General features: G+C 32.9%; 2 protein-coding genes across 10 annotated transcripts; one reads left to right on the top strand and one right to left on the bottom strand.

Annotated features, from left to right (window-relative positions):
* The first annotated feature begins 1,126 nt into the window (after positions 1-1,126).
* On the top strand, positions 1,127-8,446 carry LOC121232237 (uncharacterized). 9 transcript variants are annotated; one of them, XR_005930580.1, is made up of 4 exons: positions 1,147-1,502; positions 3,959-3,998; positions 4,249-5,296; positions 5,489-6,024. XR_005930580.1 is itself a non-coding variant. In XM_041117848.1 (2 exons), the coding sequence occupies exons 1-2, from the start codon at positions 1,336-1,338 to the stop codon at positions 3,420-3,422; spliced, it is 261 nt and encodes an 86-aa protein (XP_040973782.1). In that variant the 5' UTR covers positions 1,127-1,335; the 3' UTR covers positions 3,423-3,716. The 9 variants fall into 9 exon arrangements, 2 of the variants coding, with proteins under 2 accessions (XP_040973782.1, XP_040973781.1); XR_005930582.1 differs by lacking the exons at positions 3,959-3,998; positions 4,249-5,296; positions 5,489-6,024 and adding exons at positions 7,559-7,705; positions 7,871-8,446 and having other exon boundaries at positions 1,160-1,502; XR_005930581.1 differs by lacking the exon at positions 5,489-6,024 and having other exon boundaries at positions 1,163-1,502; positions 3,959-4,017; positions 4,249-4,604.
* A 725-nt stretch (positions 8,447-9,171) lies between these two features.
* LOC107953065 (protein AE7) lies at positions 9,172-11,999 on the bottom strand. Its single transcript, XM_016888294.2, has 6 exons — positions 11,778-11,999; positions 11,578-11,706; positions 11,303-11,408; positions 11,112-11,211; positions 10,188-10,233; positions 9,172-9,457 (listed from the first exon to the last, which is right to left on the bottom strand). Exons 2-6 carry the CDS (start codon positions 11,699-11,701, stop codon positions 9,357-9,359), a joined length of 477 nt encoding a protein of 158 aa, XP_016743783.1. The 5' UTR covers positions 11,702-11,706; positions 11,778-11,999; the 3' UTR covers positions 9,172-9,356.
* Between the last annotated feature and the right edge of the window lie 10,804 nt (positions 12,000-22,803).

The following is a 22,803-nucleotide window of genomic DNA, read 5'->3' as shown; positions in this document are numbered from 1 at the left end:
TTTTCTTTATTAACTTATTTAACTTTATAGTTTTTAATACACTCCTATTTTAGTTTATATACAATAATTAATACTCATAGTCAAGACTCATTATTAATATTTTAATTTATTTTATCCCTTTTTCAATTAAGTCCTAACTCAATTAAAATACACTATTTTCTAATTAAACCTCGTAATCAAGTTTTGTTTTAGATTAATTAATAAAACAAAATCTAATTATATTATTTTAATACTTTAATTATTTATTTAAAGCAAAGTTTTAGGACTAAATCCTAGTTTAATTAATTATTTAAAGCAAAGTTTTAGGACTAAATCCTAATTTTAGTAAAACATTTTTGATAAAATTGAGAGAAAAAATTATGGAATTATCTAAATAAGACTTAACTACGTAAATTTTCAAGTCATTTCATATCATTTATAACAATAATTCAGTAAGCACATGCACATAATCCATTATACTACCAACACTTAACAATCAAGTCTATTTAATTATTTGATTATTCATTTCATCCATCCCCCTATATTTTGGGGTATTACAAAATAAGTTAAGCTCCATAAACATAGAAAAATTGAATTGCATAAACAATCATTTGTGTTATTTGTTTTTAAGTTTTATGGCAATGGCAATTGAAGAGGCCAGTACATCCATCACTTTTACTCAAGGACTTTGTTTTCTAAGCAATTAGCAACTATTTGTTTCAACAATTAATATCAGAGTCTCCCACTTAAAAGTAGCTAGTAGATTTTTCATCTCCAATATCAATTTAATTCGTTATGAATCCCCTTAATCTCACTCATTTCTGAATTATCTTGAAATTCACTAAACACAGATATTAGAAACATAAATGGTTAAAATACACTCCAAATCATTGTACCATTTGTCCATTTGAATTTAGTCCCTACTTTATTTTCAAAGATTTAATACTTATTTTTTAAATTTTAAAATATAGGTTCAATTATCAATATTATTAAAATTTTATTAAATTTATTAATATGATATTTCGAAAAAAATATTTACTTTTTAATTAATAAACAATTAATTTTGTGATGAGAAAAATTTTAAAAGTGTTAATAATTGATAATTTTAAATATGAAAAATATAGTGAGTAAAAGTATGGACTAAATTGAGGATAGGGAATTAAGGGATGTTTTAACCAACAGAAAACTCTAAACGAATATTAAGATTATACTTTAATTTTTATCATTTAAAAAAGCCTCTGAATCTGGTATTGGCGCTTTTCCCTCAATCCGGGTTGAGTCCCGGATTTTTACCATTCATTAGGTTTCGGATCTGTTTTCTTTTTCAGGTCTGAAAATACGGTAATCGAACCATCAATGGTGATTTCTGGGGATGGTAGTAGTAGGTCAAAAACGACTATGTGGGGGTGGTTGTTGGTGGGAATTGGATCACTTGTATTGCTCGGATTTCTCTTCACCGCTTTCATCTCCCATCTTCTTCCGCCCTCAAATTATACTCTGATTGCTGCCATCCAAAATGACTGGTAATTTCCGTTTGTCGTTTTATGTTCTTCAATTTTCCTTTCCTTCGGTTTTGCTTTGCAAATTTTCGGGTTACTGCTGTTTTTCTGTTTCTTAGATTGCCAGGAGCCAGGATTCTGTTTGGAATATGGAAAATGAGCAAAAAGAAAAGCTTGTTTTTCCTTGGATAGTAGTATAATCCGATACTTATAGGAGAGATCAGTTATGCTGAGTATTGAATCTGATTTAGATTCGAATAGTAAATAATAAGTAGACAATAAATGGATTTATTGATCATCCAAATTAGTCTGATCCGAATTTTGCTATTAAATACCAATATCAATGATTTGAACCTCAAAGCTTGATTGTCGACTTGAGCTCACTCGAATAATATTTTCTAAGCTCCAACTTTGCTCAAGATAAAATCGAACTATTTGAGCTTAACTCAATTAGATTCGTTTACTTTATTCACATACTTGAGCTCGAGCTCGAGCTCATTTAACATACAATTTTGTGTATTTAAATAATAATACTTTTTTTTTCAAGAGTAGAGATGATCCTAAACAAATATTTGCAGTTTAAGCAGCCACCAAAACTGGAATAGCAAGGAAAAACATAAGATGGAAATTGTAGTATAAGGTAATACTTGCCAGGAGTGTACAAGTTAACCCCACAAGCAAGCAGATCACAAACCCGAGACATCTAAAACATTAGACAGTTGGTTAAAATGAAGCAGTGATGATATTTGTGAAGCAAATGAAGGTTTCAGCAAAAAATTTAGGAGCCAAACAAGAAAGTCGGAGGCATAGATGGAGGCACGGTTGGGATTTGATTTTGGGAAAAATGGAAGAAAACCTTGTGTGAGAGTGGGACTATGGGAGAGAAGGTGAGAATGAGGAGAGAAAGAAAAGGCATGGGTGTCTTTCTAAGATCCGAGTCTCTCGCAATGCTTTCTTTATGTTAATGCTAAAGGGAAGAATGTTAAATGTTGCAACTATCCTACGAGATGAAAGATAGAATGCCACTAGATCAATGAAAGTAGCTATGATTTAGTGATAGTGTGTGGCTGAAAAGGGAGATGGGGAAAACAATAGGTTTTAAGGTTCTTAAAGAATATATGCAGTGTAAAATACTAAATTAATTTTTGAAAAGTTAACATATATATTATAAAAAAAAAACTCTATTAGACTTGCAAGCTACACAAACTCGGTTAGGTCAATAGCTTGAGCTCTGCTCGATTATAATTAAAGATTGAATTGAATTTGAGGTGTTTTTTTAACTAGAGTAGCTTACAAGTTCAGTGTCTTGTTTACATCTATGGTTAGGGCTATGTTGGATGCATACATTGTTATGTTTTGTTGGTCAAGGTTATTTTGGTGAATGTATATCTGACCATTCCAATTGCTAATGCTACAACCTGCTAGGGAAAAAATTATGGCAAAGCAGATATGTATATTGATATTCTGGCTAGACTCGGCAAATTGTGTATGCATGCTGTGTTTCTTGTTTTCCTCTGTGCCATCCATGTAAACATAAATGCAACCCAAATATTAAATTTTTCAAAATCTTAAACATGAATATAATACGTGTATTAAATGTATTGGGTTTAGGGCAGAGTTTTGCTTTTATATTGTGTGGATGTAGTGGTTTAGTTTTTTGCCTACCAAGGCAAAAATCAATTAGCCTTGTTGTGGGCTGCAATTTGAAACTTGTTAGTACAACAAAAGAGTTACTTTCCTTTTTTCTTAGATTGAAAGTTCTACAAGTACTTTTTTATTCTTAATGTTGTTAAAATATTGAGGTCCCTGTATATTTTTTTCCTTGATTTTTGCTTCCCTTTCTTTAGCAGGTATTACCGCTTCTTGGTACCCTTAACACTTCCTGTACTTGTGGTTGCTGTATATTTCCATTGGCTTAGCATGAAACTATTCAGGCATGCATGACTTCTGTAGCATCAGCCAATGTATTCAAGTAAACAAAGAAATGATATTTGGAAATGAGAGGAAAACTGAATTAGCTGCTTTGTAGTGGCTATTTTGGACATATGATTAATTAAATTATTCTTATTTCCTTCTTGCGTGTGTATAAATAGAAACTTAGCAGATGGCACTGGAATGAGAAGCTTTTATTTGTTTGCTTCACTGCTTGGGTTGAATCCAATGTTGCAAAAAGGATGATATTCAATCCTTTCATGTACTTTATTTCCCATTGAATGTGGCTTTTTCAATTTGTTTTCATTGCATCATTCGGTATGAGCTATGTTACCCAGGCTCGGTGGATCTTGGTTGCTGACATTTGTCTAACATTGATATGCTAAACCTTTTAAAGTGAATCTTTATTTGTTTGCGTCACTGCTTGGGTTGAATCCAATGTTGCAAAAAGAATGATCTTCAGTTCTCTCATGTACTTCATTTCCCATTGAATGTGGTTTTTTCAGTTTGTTTTCATTACTTCATTTGATATGAGCTATGTTACCCAGGCTCAAGTGACTCTTGGATGCTGACTTTTGTCCAACACTGGTATGCTAAACCTTTCTAGGTGAATCTTTTATTTGTTTGCTTCACTGCTTGGGTTGAATCCAAGATTGCAAAAAGAATCATCTTCAATTCTTTCATGTACTTTATTTCCCATTGAATGTGGTTTTTTCAAATTTTTTTCTTTACTTCATTCAGTATGAGGTATGTTACCCAGGCTCAAGTCAATCTTGGATGCTGACATTTGTCCAACACTGATATGCTAAACCTTTCTAAGTTTTTCATATATTTGCAGGTTCTTACCCTCAGACCATGTCCAATACGTGTCGAACATAGTTCTCAGACACTAGTAATTTAGAGTAAATGAAAAGTCCAGCAACATAGATTATGAGTCAAGTTGGGCCTCAGAGCCTCAGTCAAATGTCAGAAAGCATTACTTTTTGTCTTTGGTTTTCTTTAGTTGATTTCTCCTTTATGAATGTAAAAAGTCTTTGAAACTAACTTCCTCCTTTTACCTTTTGAAAGATGCACAACCTTTTGGCTAAGTGGTAGTAGATTTGGTTAATTAGCATATAAGTATGTACACCAATTATTGTTGATTCTTCAATTCTTCCATGTAGATTATTTCCCATTGAATATGGCTTCTGAATTTCTTTTCATTACTCCATTTCTAAAAGCCATGTTACCCAAATTCAAGTGAAAACGGGCATGAATCCAACACAAATATGCTTCTTTAATTTTTATTTTTATTTTTATTTTTCATATATTGGTGCTCTCATCCTTGTGTCCAAGTATGTTGGAAGCCTTAGATTGGGATATACGAGACGATTTTGCTTGGCTTTCTATGAGAACCTATGGTGAGAGGATTGGGAAAAGAGTGGAGCTCTTCAAAGGGGCTACCAACCTTGGAGCTCAAGAGAGAGAGAGAGAGACAGAGAGCAGCCTATCTCAAGTAGAATAATGTCTGCTTGACTAAAAGACAAATAAGATTTCAGAATATCCTATAGAATAATTAATTAATATTGTTTTTATTGCCTTAATTTGTTGGATGTTGACTGCATCTTTGATTCTTGTCTTGATTCTCTTGATCTTGCCATTCATAACATCACTCCCCCCCCCCAAAAAAAAAAAAAAACAAAACTCAAGCTCAAATTGCATGGAGAGACCTTCAGGCTCCAGGGTAGTGGCAACACTATCTGAATCCTCATTCTACTCCGTCTCTGCCATTTCCTACCAAAAGAGGTGTTCACATTTGTGGTCACTAGTGTGTGTCTCATCGCAATTGTAACAGTCCTGTGGCCCTTCTTTCTGCCTTTTCAACCCAGTTCAAGCGTTTGATGAAGGTTGGCGGTTGTGCCTGTTCTTCAAACTCTGCACTGCTATACGGACTTGTTCCTTTTCGAATTCCTACAATATTCTGAGTTTGTCTTGATGTTGCCGCACTGTAAATGTGGGGTTTCCTCCCAATGGACTGGAGCTTTTTCTCGAACGCCCTAGCAAGGTTCATGGCTGACAGCTTGACACCAAATTTGTAGGGTGGTGAATTTCCACATCAAGACGAATGGAGTCAAATTGCCTTGCTGTGAAAATATCCAGGAGTTGGTCAACAAGCACAGTGGTGGTTCGTGCAAGCATATTATAAAATCTGGCCAAAGTGTGATGAGTTCTCCAAGGGGATTGTTTTGTGTTGTTCCTCCAACATGTGCCTCATCATCTCGGTTATTGGATTCATCTGGTTGGTTGAATCTCCAATGACTCCTAGCATAATTGCAAGCTTAGATTGGTAGCTAGGCATGGGACGATTTTAGTTGGGATTTTTTATAGGAATCTATGGTGAAAGGATTGGGAAGATAGTGGAGCTCTTCAAAGGGGGCTACCAACCTTGGAGCTCAAGAGAGAGGGATGTCTATCTCAAGTTGAATAATTTTCTGCTTGCCTCTTTCATTACATTCTGCTGTTTAAATGACAAGGCTAGGCTGACTAATTTAGGTAGCACATGATATTCAGAATACTAATCCCTTTGTTATAGGGCTTGACCGAAAGAAATAAAATTCTAGGATATTCCATAGAATCATTAACTGATATTACTTCTATTGTTGCATTAATTTGTGGGATCTTGATCGTATCCCCGATTCTTGCCATCCGTAACAAAATGACATTGATACTGTAGAGAAGATGAAGAGTATAGTTAACATGGATTATGAGTCAACTTGGGCCTGAGAGCTTTGATAAGATTTCTTGAAGCATTCCTTTTGTCTTTGGTTGATTTTGCTTTTCCGAATAGAAAAGATCTTCTAGGTTACCTCTTTTTTCCTTTTGAAAGATGCACAGCCTATTGTCTGCATCGTGGTAGAAATGATCAATTAGGATATTACTATATACGCCAATTATTGACTATTCTTTCTTTTTCTTTTTTTTTCCTCATGTAGTTTATTTCCCATTGAATGTGGCTCTCAATTTTTTTTTTCATTAGTCCATTTGTTATGAGCTATGTTATCCAGACTCAAATGAATCTTGAATACCGGTATGTGTTCAGGACATGTATGTTTCTTTCTTTAAGCTTTTTCACATATTTGCATAATGATATCCTCCATACAAATGCCTGAATACGAGTCAAGATGGACATTAAGGCTTTGGTCGAATGCCGTACTTAGAAAACATTCCCTTTTTCTCTTTGGTTTGCTTTGGTTGTTTTCTTTTCGTTATAGAAAGGTCCTCTTGAATGAAGTCCTCCTTTTACCTTTTGAAAGATGCAAAACCTACCGGTTATATGTTGGTAGATTTCGTTAACTAGCATATACTGCATACAGCAATTTATCGAGGATTGATTATGAAACAAACTCAGTCCTATAATACTTGTCCACTCCCTCCAAGTAGCCCTTTCCGAGTGCTTAGATTACTCGCCTAGTATTCGAGGTCTTAAACAAAGTTCTTACAAATTTAGTTGAACCTTAGTGCTATTTAATAAAAAAAATTAGGTCCACACGCCGACCTGGGCCCAACCGAGCCCAGGTTTGGGTAAGGAAGGTAGTAAAAATGAGCCTGATTCCTTCACCGTCCACAGATAGGTCTACTTCAAAGTTTCACCTACCAGTTTGGTCTTCAAAAGCTTGGCACCTTTTTTTTCCTTATCTTTTATTGTAATTATATTTATTCAAGTTGGAGCTGATTGTCGCCACTAATGAAAAATTATAAAAACTAACATGCTTATTTATTTATGCTATTTTTTTATTTGCAGAAATATTAGGGAAACTTAATAGATCAGGAAATAGCTTTCTTTGTCCTTTTCTTTTTTATATTTAAATAGTTTTGCTTAATATGGCTTTGTACTTTATTTTTTGAGCTTTATTCATGATTTAGCCATTGAATAATATTTGTTTTCATTTTGGTATTTAATTTTTCTATCCATTTTAGTATTTAAGTTATTTTATCTTAGTTTATCTTAAAAATTATGAATGTGAATGATATCATTTATCATGTGTCATGTTTTTATTAATTAACATTGAATTTTGGAATATACGGGACTAAAAGATAATTTAAATACTAAAGTGGACTAGAAAAAAGTTTCATTCTGTACTGGTTGACATGCTGACACTGCAAAATAGGTCCTAGATGACGCACCAACCAATGTGCCCATCACCAGGCTTGGCCTAACAATTTTGTCTCCTAGATGCTGAAAATATAAATTTTGGATCAAGCATTTAACTCGGATAAGGAAATTCCTGTGACTGCATTTACTTCAGCAATAACAGGTTAAGGAAAAAATGGAACTCAATGGTATTTTCAGTAGTTTTTACTTTTATTGCCTGATAATGGAAGGTTATCAGCAAATTAGTGGTATGAGCAGTTTGCTCATCCTTAGATGAATTTGAAAGTAGGAAGTTAAATTTGACTCCTGTTTCACCTCATATATACAGAGCCCTATGCGAGTCATCGGCAAAATCAAGTCGAAGTTCTTGAATATTTCAGAGACATGTCAAAAAGAAATTTCAGTTAGTGCTTCAGTTTACCCTCCCCTTGTTACACACTAGTTCGCAGTTGAAGAATTATTCGGAGAAAGGCAAGTGATCCAAAAAGAGGATTTTGCTTTTGCTTCGATAAGCTGAAATGGTATTTTCAGGAGGGGCTATATAAATGTGCTGTGGATAGCCATGACTGGGTAAGAGTTGGGTTAGAATGAAACAAAGGGAATGTATGGATGGAGGCGGTGGGTAGAGTGAAGAACCTGAGAAAGGTAGATAAGCTTACAAGCACAAATGGATGTCTTGTTCGATGGCCAACAATCTAAAGGAGACCCAAAAAGAAACCTATCGATGCACTTTACGCAAGAATGGCACTTGGTTCTCGAATCTTGAAATCTAAGATACCTGTGTCCGACATCCATGGCTAGTTTCTCAATTTGTAAAGTTAGGACTGAATACAAAACTTATGCATCAGAACTGTAATTAAAAAAAGCATAATGTCAAAAATAGCTCTTAACATTTGAATGATTAGTCAGTTTGACTCGTATTTTTTTTTAAAGCACTTTAGCCCTCTATCTTTCAATTTTAGTCAAACTGGTCAAACTGATTTAATTTGAATGGAAAAACTAACGTGTCTATTAGTTAGCAAAAATTCAAAAAAATAAAATAATTAAAAAAATTCAGAAATTATTTTTATCCAGTTGTTTTAAGAATGTAAGATTTCTCATTGTTTCTTATTGGGGTTGAGACTTGAAACTTTTCGATTGCAGTGAATTTTGTCTGGTATAATATGAAACTTTGATGATATTAATTGAATAACGGTTATTCGCAACATCAAAATCTACCGACAAACAAATTACAAAGAATCAGTTCATAACAGTGCAACCTTCCACGATTCAAAGAAAATTTTAAAATTCAAAACCATTTTTATAAATTATGAAAATAATAAAATAATAGAACCCCTTACCCCCGCAAAACTCCCTCCAACCACAAAATCTTCAACCCCCACTGTCGACTCCAACCACAAAAACGTCGATTACTTTTTGTTTTCTTCTCCTAAACAATAATTTTTTTTCTTGAATTTTTATAAAATTTTCTTTTTTTTCTTCTTTTTTTTCATTTTAAAATTACGTTACATGACATATAAGATAAAATAACGGACACACCAGCTTTCCCGTCCAAATTTAACTGATTTGACCATAATTGAAAGATGGAAGGCTAAAGTGCTTAAAAAAAAGAACAAGGATCAAATTGACTAATCAGTCAAATGTTAGGGGCTATTTTTGGCATTATGCCTTAAAAAATACAAACTTTACTCCGTAATTAGGAACCAAAGTAGGGAAGTTCATACGAATAAAATGAAATATACAAAGAGACAAGTGAAGTTTATTGTATGAAGAAAAACAAATCTAGTTCACCACGTATAGTAATAATAAAAAATTCAAGCATAGGATGGAGCCAGACATTCATCAACCATATCCAAAAGGTTAGGGTTTTCTAGTGCAGCTGCAACACGTTCTTTATCATTCAGTTGTTTATTAACTGCATTAGAGAAGAGCAAAGAAATAAGCTTTAACTGCTGCTGCAATACCATGACTTAACCCCCTATTTCAATCATATAAATATTCACTCGCTTACATTCTACTTTGTTGGACCAAAAATTGAAGTTTGTACCACAATAGAGGTGTAATTAAGCTGAGCGAGTCGAACTTATATCGAGCAATAAGAAGCTCAAGTTCAACCCGGAATTCAAGGATAAAAGCCAATCGAGTTTCACTTTTAAAGTTTGAGATCAAGATAAAAATCAAACTAGTTGAGCTCGTTCAATTAAGCTCATTTACTTAGTAAAGATATGCTCGGTTTTGAACTCAATTATTCATGCTCAAGTTCAAATTAAGATTTTCTAATACTAATTAAAAAATAAAGAACATAAAAATAAACATCTCAATTTAACTCGTGAACTGCTCAAAGGTAAGTATTAGGATACTCAAATTTAGCAAAATTGATAACTTGAGCAGCTCAAAGGTAAGTATTAGGATACTCGAATTTAGCACAATCGATAACTTGAGCTGTTCAAGTTTAATTCAACAATGACTAAGCCGAATTTGAAGCTTTTAGAGCCAAACCCAAAACCCAAGTAACTTTGAGCACAGGATCTTGTGTACACGCCTATGTCATACTTATTTAAATGTAATATGGAAATCACCTCTTCCACAACATATTGTTGGAAACAAAGCAGGCATTGAAGAACAGAGAAAGAAGAGAGACATACCTGCAGCTTCAGTTGCATGAGTTCCAGGTGCAACCCTTATATCCATCTAAACACAATAAAGAACAGTCATGAGCTTCTAAAAGGGAGAGTCAGAAAAAGATGCCAAGAATTTGAAAAGAGGATCTGCTGAATAGAACCATATATAATTTATATGATCAATAGAATACCCAAACATAATCTATAGGAACTAACAACTCCATATTGTTCAATGGGATTGTTAATGAGCAAAACATGCAGATGCAGATAACTTTGTGAAACAGGGTTTTTCCTATAGGAAATTGTTAAGAACTTGTCATTAATCAATTCATTTACTTGACATCGCATCATATTTGAACTATTTAACCATCAGTTGAGGTATATGATTGCAATGATAAGGCCCCACACATGGGCAGTATAAAAAGAATAAGCAAAGGGCTTCACAAATCACCATATTCAGCAAAAGATCAAGTCAGAGTTTCCCGTTTACAACAAAATTCAGTCACAAACTAGTCGAGCAGCAAACTTAAAAGTATCAATAAGCTCATGGAAAAAACCCCAATGGAATCTTAGTAGTTAGTGATATTTCTGAAGCAAAACAAGAAGCTCAGATCAATGTATCATATCTAATAAGATAGAATTCAAAATTTTAGGTCTCAGACGTCGGTTATCAAGATGGACGACGTGATAAACAAATTTTCAGGTATTCAACAATAGAAGTAATGATTTACTTTCCATTTCAGGGAACAAATCCAACAAATTACTTAAATTCCACTTTCTTCTTCCCAATTTTCTACCATCCAATTACTAAACTTTATATCAAGGGCACCAAACATTGTTTCAACTAAGCTCTTAACCAATGCAAAACAAGGAAACAAAGATTGACTTTACATAACTCATACAGCACTAGAAATGACATGTTAGCTCAAAACATAAAAAAGGCAATACCTTGTAGCGAGAAGGAAGACTCCTCATAAGTTTGACTCTCAAGCAAAGACCAATAACCGTAGCCATACTACAATGTTCAACCGTAGGAGTAAATGTGACCCTGAATAAGGAACAAATGAATAAGAAAAAGATTTGCTTAAACTGATATGACAGATAAAAAGCGAGAATAAGAGATAATTTGATCATCGTACCTAACATAACTTCGCTCGTTATCAACTTCAATAGCATCTTCAGTTATTACTTTAAGCTCTTCCAAAGAATAGGGATGTTCAGGGTCCTTTATATCTCTAATATGATTTAAGAACGTTAAGAAAATCAAAATAACTTGCTCCCCATAATATGATGTAAATATGGAAAGCATTAACTCAATTGATGGAGATTCTTTACACAGAACGATAACAATAAGTTGCATAAACTAAAAGGAACTAATAAACAATAGAACGATTAAAAAAAAAAACGAGGATATCAAATATTTCTAGTTGGTCAATAGGTTCAACAGCGTATTCATCAGGTACAGCTGCTTCGTTACGAACCCGCCGCTCTTTCTTCTCGTACACAATAGGGTTTGCATTTATTAAACCAGACACCATAATTTCTGAATCAATCAAAGAAAATTGTTAATTTCAACCTTCGTTACCCGAACTCGGCAATTTGGGGGTGACTTACCCGTGTCGGATACGGGTCAGATCCAGGAAAAACCAGCGGACACGGCGGTGGGAGAAGGGAAGAAAAACACAATTGATTTGCAGAGACGAGAGAGAGAAGAGATGGACGATGGTAGGAGAAAGATGATGATAGAAGAAGAGAAGAATTCTCAAATAAAGGAACAAAATATTAGGGTTTGATAAAGGTTAACGTTCATGAGAGTTCCCCGTCACCGTGGGACTTATCACTCGAAAAACATTTTAATTCCTATATTATTAAAAAAAGTTGAATAAATTTTAAATTGCATTAGAGTTAATATTTATTATATAAATAATATTATTAAAATTATTATTTTTTAACTATAGTTGGATCTCAAATAAATATTTTCACTTTTAAAAATATTAATTTTATTAAATGATATTTTTTAAAACAATAATTTTAAATCTATATGAATTTAATTTAATTTAATTCCTTTTAATAATATATAGACTAAATTAATCTATTTAAATACATTCCCTAAAGTATAAAGCACAGTTTAATAATTGCAATACCCTATATTAATATTCAGCTTATATGAAAAAGACACTTAAATTATATAATTTTTTTTCATTTAGATATTTAAATTTTCATTCTCTTATATATTTGGTTCATCTCTTACTTACATTTAAAAACAACTTATTACCAAATGATAATAAAAAGAAAAAGAAATTATTTTTAGAATTTATAGTAAGAATAATTGGTTGAGGAGAGAAAATTCTTCCTAACATCTTTGTTTTCAGATGATTAAGAACATGGAAAAAATATTCTCATGAATTAAGCATTCATTTAAGCAAATTTGCTAGTTATTCTCTTCTTCTCTCACTTTTAGATTCCATCAATCATTCATTTATGTTAGTGAGGTGAATTAACTTTTAAAATTTTTATGGATACTAGAGAAATAATTGTTAAGATATTTGGAACTCTTAAAATTATTTTTATGTTTTGAACTTTATTAATTCTTTATTTTAAAAACAAATTTTCATTTAAAAATATTTTTGTTTGTTATATCAAAATAATTTATCAAATAAAATTAATTTAACAATTTCATATTTCACCGAGTTCATTTAATCACATAATATATTTATATTCATTTCATTTACAATAATAAACACTTAGCATATACCACTTTTATTTCCACTATAGCAAGACATGTTCACTTGTAATTCTTATTAGCCAAATTTTAAGCATTTCACTCTTAGTAAACTTTAATAAAATAAGACTTTGATACTCGAAATTCTAACCAAACACTATAATGGAGGAATTATTATAATGTTTTAATTAGTTAATAGTTTGTTGTAATTTCTTTAGAATAATTAAAATTGGTGTGAAAATGCTCTTTTGTTATAAAAGACTAAGGATTTCCACTGATGGTCCAATCAATTAACTATTGATTCCCGAATCAATTGAATAGATTATTAAAAATTAAAAATTTAAATAAATTTAAAAAGAAAATAGAATCAATTCTACGAGTCTAACCAGCCAATTCAACTAGTTTCTGCGTTAACCGATCCAACTCTTTATTCTGGATTGATATGTTGATCGATTCTGGATTCAGTCAGTTAGATTAATCGGTCCAGTTCTGGAATTAGTGGTAAAAAGGGATATGTAATTTTTTTTATAATTTAAAATATTTTTTTATCTTTTGCCAACTTATATATTTTTAGATTTTAGATAATTTTTTATACAACTTTTATAGAATTTTATGATTTTTAAATTTTTCACATAAAGATAATTGTAAAAATATTTTATAATTTCAAAAATATGAATTTCCAGAATTTTTTAAGATATTTTTATATTTTTAGTGTTTTCTATAATTTTTTTTAGAATTAGTGTTAAAAAAGTTGTAAAAGTATCAAATTGAATACGTTAACTATAGTTCATGGGTTAAATTAGATATTAAACCTTGAAATTAGCATGCCACATCACACTTCCATTAAGGTTGCAATTGCTATTAACGGACGAGTGACCAAAACATTATGACTTGATAACGCTAGTGATCAAAATGTTAAATTTTCATTATTTAATGGCAAAAAAAGAATTTTAATAAAAATTGAGTGAATAATTTTATAATTTACCCTTTTTATTTATAATTTTTGGTTTTTTATCCTGATGGGCCAATTTACTTGAAATAAAAAAAGGCTAAGGCAATTTTGCATATTTTATCTGTAATATAGAAAGCAAAACGCAATCTGCCATATTACTTTTATCAAACTATCAGGATTAGGTTTTCAAATGACGGCGGCATTACAGAACAACAGTTTCTATTTTGCATTATCTACCACGATGCAAGCTCAAATAACAACTGTAACGGATGGTTGTTTAATTTTTGAAAGAACTCATTTCTTAAACAAAGATAGTGAGATGAGGAGAGAGAAAGCAAGAGAAGCTTAGAGATAAAAGAAAATGAAAGGAAAGAAAATAAAAAAGAAATAACAAATGAACGAAAGCTGTGATTTTCTCCACTCTACATTCCCAATTTCACTCTTCAACCTACATGGCTTTGACTTTTTTTCTATTTCACTTCTTATTTTCTTAGGGTAAATTTGATAAAAATGTCAGTTTTGAAATTTATTTAGAGTTTCAGGTAATTTTTTTTCATATTTAAGGAAATAGATTAATTTTGAAGAGAGAAATAAAAAACGTGTCAAAAATTTTTTTTGTGTCGGGTGTTGAAAATTTAGAGAGAGATTTATTGTGTTTGTGTTTGAGATGGATATTGTGATAGTTTTTAAGGTATATTTGAGTTCACAGTGATATACTAGTGCTAGGAGACCTACACATTTCATCTATCGAATCAGGATGGAACCATCACCTCAGAAGCCCATAGCATTGCAACTCAAGCTCCCAATTCATGGTGCTTATATAGTCACGAGTTAAAGTATAACTAAGGCTCCTAGTTAATGGTGGTTATGTGTGTAACACCCCTTACCCAAGTCTGAGGCCGGGACTGAGTACAAGGCATTACTAAACTTAAACACATGTATTCCAACATTTACGAATCATAAAAACTTGATCAAATTTAAAACTTTTCAAACCTTGTCTAGAATTCCTTATTATGGGTCTATGAGGCCCAAAACAAGCTTTAAGGACGATTCGGAACCAAACCGGGTACTTTAAAGAACTTTGGAAAATGACTCTTGAAACAGGGGCACACGACCGTGTGGAAGGGGCGACACGCCCGTTTGGCCTTCTTGACATGGTCATGTTGAAGGCCCGTGAAGCTCATACGGCCTAAACACATCGAGACACGACCGTGTCCCTAACCCGTCTGAAATTAATTCCTAATTCGAACCTACAGGGTTTTTACACGGCCTGCCACATGCCTCTGTCCCTCACACGGCCATGACACGCTTGTGTCTCAACCCGTGTCCAAAAACCTTGACATTTTGTTTCTGACGTCAGCAACCATTTAGGGGCACACGGCCAAGGCACACGCCCATGTGCTAGGCCATGTGGTGAATTTAATTCCATATTTAAGGTACAGACTTCACACGGCCTAGGCACACGCCCATGCCCAAAGGCCATATCCTCCACATGGCTGAGACACACGGCCGTGTCTCTACCCGTGTGTTTACTACCATGCATACTAACTTGAAATTTTAATGTGTAGGGGACACACGGTCCATGAAGCTGACTGTGTTGCACACGGTCTAGACACACGCCCGTGTGTCTACCCGTGTGGATAAAAAAAAAACAAGGCTATCTACTAAGCCTTTTTGCCATCCTTACTTACACCAACCTACACAACAACAAATATCTCCAATCCACACAACAATATAAGACTAAATCAACCGCAACATGACATTCAAATACAAACCTCATGACACTCTAACAAACCAAACATGCACTTGATCATTCATACATTTTGTTCATCCATGGAAGCATCATCATTTGCAATTATCAATAATGAATATTAGCCATTAACCATGGCTAAAAAAAAAAAGGAAGGTTTTCGTTCCAAGCCAACACAATTGGCTAACTTAACAATATGACACATAACAAAAAGACTCAATCCCTATACATGCCATACTCGAGATAATAAAACTAACTATACCAAAAGCTTCGAGTGATAGTGTGAGCGATGCCTCGGCGTTTTTTGATCCATGGGCTAATTTGGCAACACTACAAGAAAATGGAAAGGAAAAGGGTAAGCACAAAGCTTAGTAAGTTGAATGTAAATATCGAAATAACAACCATGTTACCAAATGTGATCATACTCCCAATATATTATGACTCACACAAAAGAGTAAATGTTCATAACACAACTTACTCATGTTCATTCATCGCTATTCATACAACAAGAATAGAATTCACATATCATCAATTTCATATAAGTACCTGTACACTCACAATATGGTCATAAGCTCTATCATTTTGAAATAAAAAGTAAATTTCCCGTTGAACCATTTGGAATACTACAGGATAATCACTAAGTCTCAAACATGGGGTACGATGCTGACGCCATGTTCCAAACATGGTCTTACATTGGTTCTCACATCTAAGTCAATGCCATGTCCCAGATAGGTATTACACTGACTTCCATACATCGAGGCTAATGCCATGTCCCAGACAGGTCTTACACTAACTTGCATATCTTGAAGCCGATGCCATGTCCTAGGCAGGTCTTATATTAGCTCTCATCTATCGATGTCGATGCCATGTCCCAGACAGGTCTTACACTAGCACACACATCACCCAAATGTCATGGCATGAATATCCAAATTATTCTTAAGGTTCAACCGAGAATCTCTACTACATTAATTCTCATCATGCACATTCACAGCAATAGTCCACAATTTATGTCATATTAATTATACAATACATAAATACAAATAAGTTACATTATTTACATACAATTTACCTCGGTACACAAAATGTAGGTGACTAATTGTATTTAATCTGCTTGCTTGGCTTTTCCCCGGTCTAGGTCCGGATTGCGTATTTCTTGATCTATAATAATAAAATTTCACTCATTTAATTATCACATTAATAAAAAACAGTCTACAATTTACAATTTGGCAAAATGATCGTTTTGCCCTTAAACTTTACAAAAATTACGATTTTATCCTTAGGCTCGTAAATTAATTTTTATCGAGTTTACTCATTAACCAATCCTATCCATACTCTTTTTATACCTATAGAAACTCACAATTTCAAAAATTTCGCACAATTACCACCTATTTTACTAACTTTACAAAATAGCCCATTTAGGTGTTTTTATGAAACCCCTTTCACAAAAGTTGTTTATTTAACAATCAAGATTCTTTTTCTTCCATAAAATTTTAGCTAAAAAAATAAATTCTTTCATGTAAAAACCCTGGACTTTCATCCATTTTTCAAAATAGTCCCCTTATTAGAAAGCTCATGCTACAAGGGGTCCAAAAATACAAAAATCATCAAGAATAACCTTTTAAATGACTTACTTGCAAGAGAAACAAATGGCTGATATTTTGAGCTCTCTAAACCCCCTTAGTTGCTGAAAAAAATCGATGGAAAAGATTACACTATAGCCTCTCTTTTCTTTATTTTTATTTTAGTCAAATAAGTCACCAAATGTCCACCTAACCTAGTCAACATGACTCTCTTTGTCCCATATGGCCGGCCACCTCTTTTAAAAGGGTTTAATTGCACTTTAAATTCCCCAAATTATGGTTCTCTAGCTATTTAACACATCTAGCTAGTAAAAAAAACTTTTTCCCTTTATGCAATTTAGTCATTTTTTGTGAGCTCACAATCGCTAAAATTAATTCACCAAAATTTTCATGCACTCATATAATTATGCTATAACACCAAAATAATAATAAAATAATTTCTCTGTCTCTAGATTTGTGGTCCCAAAACCACTATTCTGACTAGGCCTAAAATCGGGCTGTTACAATATGGTTATGGGTTGGAGTATAACTTAGGAGCCCAGTTGATAGTGGTTATGCAATCACAAGTTCAAGTTTCATAATGCTGGAAGAGAATAAATCCCATAGATAAGTTTGAGATCATAATCATAGGGAAAAACAAAGAGGCTTTATAGTATAATCAACTTATTCTTTTTCTTCATCTCTACCAAAGCAGTATCCTTAACCTAATTGTTTGAAACCTGTAACAGAGTTGGGGCCAAGAGGAATTTCAAGGATGTAGTGACTGTGGCAGTAGAGAGAAAGCTAAAACATGAGTCAAGGCAACAACAATTGTAGTTACTAATGAGTTCTTTAATCAAAGTAATCATTGTCGTCCCAAAAGGACTTTCATATTTTCTCCAGTGCCACAATCACTCTTCCCCTTAAAATTCCTCTTGCCCCCAAATCTATCACAGGTTTCGAACAATGAGGTTAAAGATATTACTTTGATAAATATGGAAAAAATAATTAGTTGATTATACTAGAAAGTCCCTTAGTTTTTCCTATAATTATAGTCTCAAACTTATGTATGAGGTTTATAAAATATCCTCTTTTGGTGGCATTAAACTTAAACTCATAACTGCATAACCATCGTCAACTAGGCTCTCAGGTTATACTCCAACCTGTTAACATATAGCCACTGTCAATCGGGAGCCCTAGTTATACTTCAACCTGTGACTATATAACCACCATGAACTGGGAGCCCGAGTTGTAATTCGATGGGCTTTTAAGGTGATGGTTCGATCCCTACACCGCAAATGAAATTTGGGGGTCTCCAAGTGCCACTACATCACCGTGAACTCAAACACACTTTAAAACTATCATATTATCTCCCTTAAACACAAATAAATCTTTCCGTCCAAAAATACTAACATTAAAAGTAAAAAACAAGAGACTACTATTGGAAATACTCATTTCAGTGTATGCCAAGGTTGCGAGCCTATCATCTAGAACAGTATCTCAAATCTAAACTTAAGGAAGGATAAATTCATAAGTCATCTACAGACTCAAGAATGGTTTTGGTTTTACCATATGTTGGTACTTTCCTTAGGAATCTGTTTGTACTCACTGTCAATCAGTTGATTCTCAAGTTGCATTGAAACAATACAAACGGCTGAAAAGGGGGCGTACACTGAAGCTAGTGGAAGTTGTTACAGTTAGAAACATTTTCCAATATTGCTTACAGAATCTAAGCCCAAACTATCATTGGGTAACTAACCCCATTAGTTGGTTAGATGATTGCAATGTGCCCTCGGCTTCAATGGCTTGGCCTCACAATACTACTAGAAATTTAGCATGAATCTTGATTGGGCATATAGGGGAACCTCTTTTCTTTTTTTATGAAGTTTGTGGAATTCGTACTTGCAATTGGATTATCACACTTTTTAGTACTATTTCTTCTTCTTCTTTGAGTCAGGCTAATTTTCATATTGGCTGAGGTTCATGCTAAAGAAATATCTACTATTTCTTCTTCGAAGAAATTAGTAGCGAAGAAAAATCAGAAGAGACACAGAGCAGAAGAGAGTACTCAAGAAACTGAAGAAAGTGAATACCCACAACTACAGTGATGTAAACTTAGGAAGGGGCTCTTTACTCTTAAAACTCCTGTTTCACTAATTCTTGCACTTCTTATAGTACCTTCAGTTCCAATAATGTTCTCCCACTCTATAGATTCTCCAATTTACAACACTGAACCTCCATTGGCTAAGTTCCTAATAGAAACATTGCACCCAGAGTAGCCAGTGGTTCCTACAATTTTTCAGCCCTGATAGGCTTCTTCTTAATAAACAAATGAGTTTTTCCCATGACGTAGCTTATTGAAATCAGAGTCATCTTTTATTTCTCTGAACTCTATCTTCCAAAGTCAGAATAGCATGATACCACCTCAAATGAAAGAGTCTCTCCGCTCATATCTTTCTTCAAATCTAGAATTGTCTCCTCTTTCATTAATGGCGAAGTTTTCATAAGCTTTATTTGTGAAGTATGGGTTGTGGAGTGGGCTCCTCTAATAAACCAGTAATTATCATAATGCCAAGGTTGTGAACTCAGAGGAGGCAATCAGAGTTGGTGAACAGACTACAGTTAAACTACGCCAATCTAGTCAAATTTATAGAAACAAGATCGAACATCTCGATTCCTGTATCATGGCCTAGACGACTAAGTCCATGTACACGCAGACCAAATGCATCCAACTGGAAAGGGAGGTCAAATCAATAAAAGAGATAAAATCCTCATTAAATGAGCAACTTAAGGCTCAAGAGCTTCGCCACAAGGTTGATTTGGATAGTCTACTCCAATCTAGTAAGGAATCCTTTAGAAAATATCAGGAAGACACCACAAGGAACTTGACTAAGGCCTTGGCCGAGTGAAGGTCTAACCTTGATCTTCATACTCAAGTGGTTGTTGGCTGATAATACTAGAAAGAACATATGTTTTCTCTTTACTTATTGGTTAATTTGTTCCCATTTAGTTATCTTTAGCACACATTTTAGCATTTTCAGTTTAGTAATTTACAGTTTATAACTCAATGGATCTTAACTTAGTTATCCTTAATTTTGTCATGTTCTGGTACTAATGTCGCTGCTGAGTATTTTTAGATTGCATCCAAAATTGTCGCCGCACCTGACAGCTATCTGAATAGGAACTAAAATGCGTGAGCTATCCAGTCTGGTACTGTAACAACCCGATAGTCACATGTATTAAAAGTGTATTTTTGGGTCTCTGTTTTCGTAAAACGGACTCGTAAATATTTATTTAAAATATTTACGAAGTTAGTTGTGTAGTTAATTAGGTTTTGGTTAGGTGAATTAGTTTGAATTAAGAATAATTAAGTATAAAGACTAAATTGCATAAAAGGGTGAAAGTTTAATTATAGATTAGAGAAAAAGTGAAAAGATTAAAAAAGAAATTAAACCCTAATTAACAAGTGTATGGTGATTGTGTATACAAATGTAAAAATAAAATACATATGTATATAATAATATATGTATACTTAATACTTAAGAATATATATTATATTATATTATATTATTATTATAATAAATAAATAAATAAATAAAATAAATAGAAAAAAGAATAGAAAAAAAGAACAAAGTAGAACGAAACAAAGAAGAAAAAGACAAAAAGAAAAGAGAAAGAAAAAGGAGAAAAAATTAGGGTTTTCAATGGTTCAAAGCTTAATTGGTAAGTTAATTTAGTCTATTTTCTTATCATTTTTATGTTTTTAGAATCCTAGAACTAAATACTACCCAACCAACATCAAAATTTTAGAAATAATTGAATTTTTATATATTGTCTATGTTGAATAATTAGAGTATTAGGGACTAAATTGATATATTTTTAAGCTAGAAATGAAAAAGGATTGAATTGTAGAATAAATTATAAGTTTTGAGCATTAGGGACTAAATTTTAAAAAATTTGAAATTTAGGGATTTAAGTGAAATTAGAGAGTTAAAACTAGTTTAAAGTGAGAATTGAATGAAAATATAGAATTAGTTATGAAGAAATAATGTTAGTCTTGATTTAGGGACTAAATTAGAATTTAGGCAAATGTTGAATATAAATTTAAATATTTAATGTGAAATTGAATTTTGTTGTATTGATGAATTTTAATTGTTTAATTTTCATAGCTAACATTGTGCCAGAAACTTCAACTAAGAAAAGAAAAGATAAAGTCGACGAGGAGTAGCTCGGAAGTTCTGGTTTGTATTTCTATAATCCGAATCTAAATATTAATTGTTGTATTTTGATTTAATGTTTATGGTAAGTGAATGAGATGCGTAATTAGCATTTTAATATTGAATTGAATGTATGTGAATTTGTGATTAATGTGATATTTGAATATTAGATGATTGTGGCATTTGAAAAATGAATTGAAACCCTATTAATTGTATCGGGGCTGAGTCGGATATAGATGGCATGCCATAGGATTGGAAGAGTTCAGGGATTACTTCGACCTTGAGTCAATGAGACACTAGGTGTCAATCTATTACTTCAGATTAATTTAATGAGGCATTGGGTGCCAATTTACTTTGGTTAGTCGATGAGGCACTAGGTGTCAAATCATTACTTCGAATTATCCGATGAGGTACTGGGTACCAAACTAATGTGTTTTGGTTGGATTCGTGTATCCGTCTGAGTCTGAGTTGTGTTAATAGGGGTAATTAAAAGGAGTGATATTATGAAAGGTATTTGATAATACCGAATGTGAAATGGAAATGAGACATATCAATTGTGTGACATATTGTGAAAAGCTCTTTGAGATAGCAAATGATAAGAATTGAATGTATTATGAATAAATTGATAAATTGAATCACTAATGTTAATGTATGATTTAAAGTGCATGTTATATTATTTTACTTAAAACTATTCGAATTATAGAAATACCATTGAGTTTATACTCAACATATGGTTTCTTTTTCCATGTGCATCTCAGGTACTTAAGTTGATCGCGGATTCAGCATCCATCAACGATCTCGAACTCAAAATGTGGTAATGTTTTTCTTTTTGTTTCGGCATGTACCTAGGGCGTCTAAATGCTAACTATTTCATGGATTGATTGTAAATATGATTATAAGTTAATTTTGGGTTGGTTATATATAAAAATATATATGCTTATGTTTGAGGTCATAATATGACATGTTAAAATTGAAGTCCAAATAGATTGAATATAGGCGATTTAAGTTAAAATTGGCATGTTTACAAATTTGATTTGAATGAGGTCTTATTGATATGTTTTGATAATAAAATTGTGGTACCTATGAGGGTACAATGGTTAGGCACCTAGGATGTATACTTTGACGTATTTTGAACGTGTTTAATTGTGTTTTGGATTGGTTGAATAAATGGTTTTTAAGTTGCTTAGTGTTTAAGATTGTAGGAATGGTAAACTTGTTGTTTAAGGTTCATTTTGAGTCCACACAGCCAGACACACGGGCGTGTGACTAGACCATGTGAGACACACGGCTAACACATGGGCATGTGTCCTTTGTTTCTACGAAATTTTTTGATGTTTTCAGAAAAATTTCTTGAGTACCCGGTTTAGTCTCGATTTATTTCTAGCACATATTTTTGGGCCTCGAGGGCTCATAAAAGAGACAATATGGTTAATTTGTGAT

This window comes from Gossypium hirsutum, chromosome A07, assembly GCF_007990345.1.
Source record: "Gossypium hirsutum isolate 1008001.06 chromosome A07, Gossypium_hirsutum_v2.1, whole genome shotgun sequence".
Classification (NCBI taxonomy): domain Eukaryota; kingdom Viridiplantae; phylum Streptophyta; class Magnoliopsida; order Malvales; family Malvaceae; genus Gossypium; species Gossypium hirsutum.
This window is presented reverse-complemented; position numbering and strand designations above follow the sequence as displayed.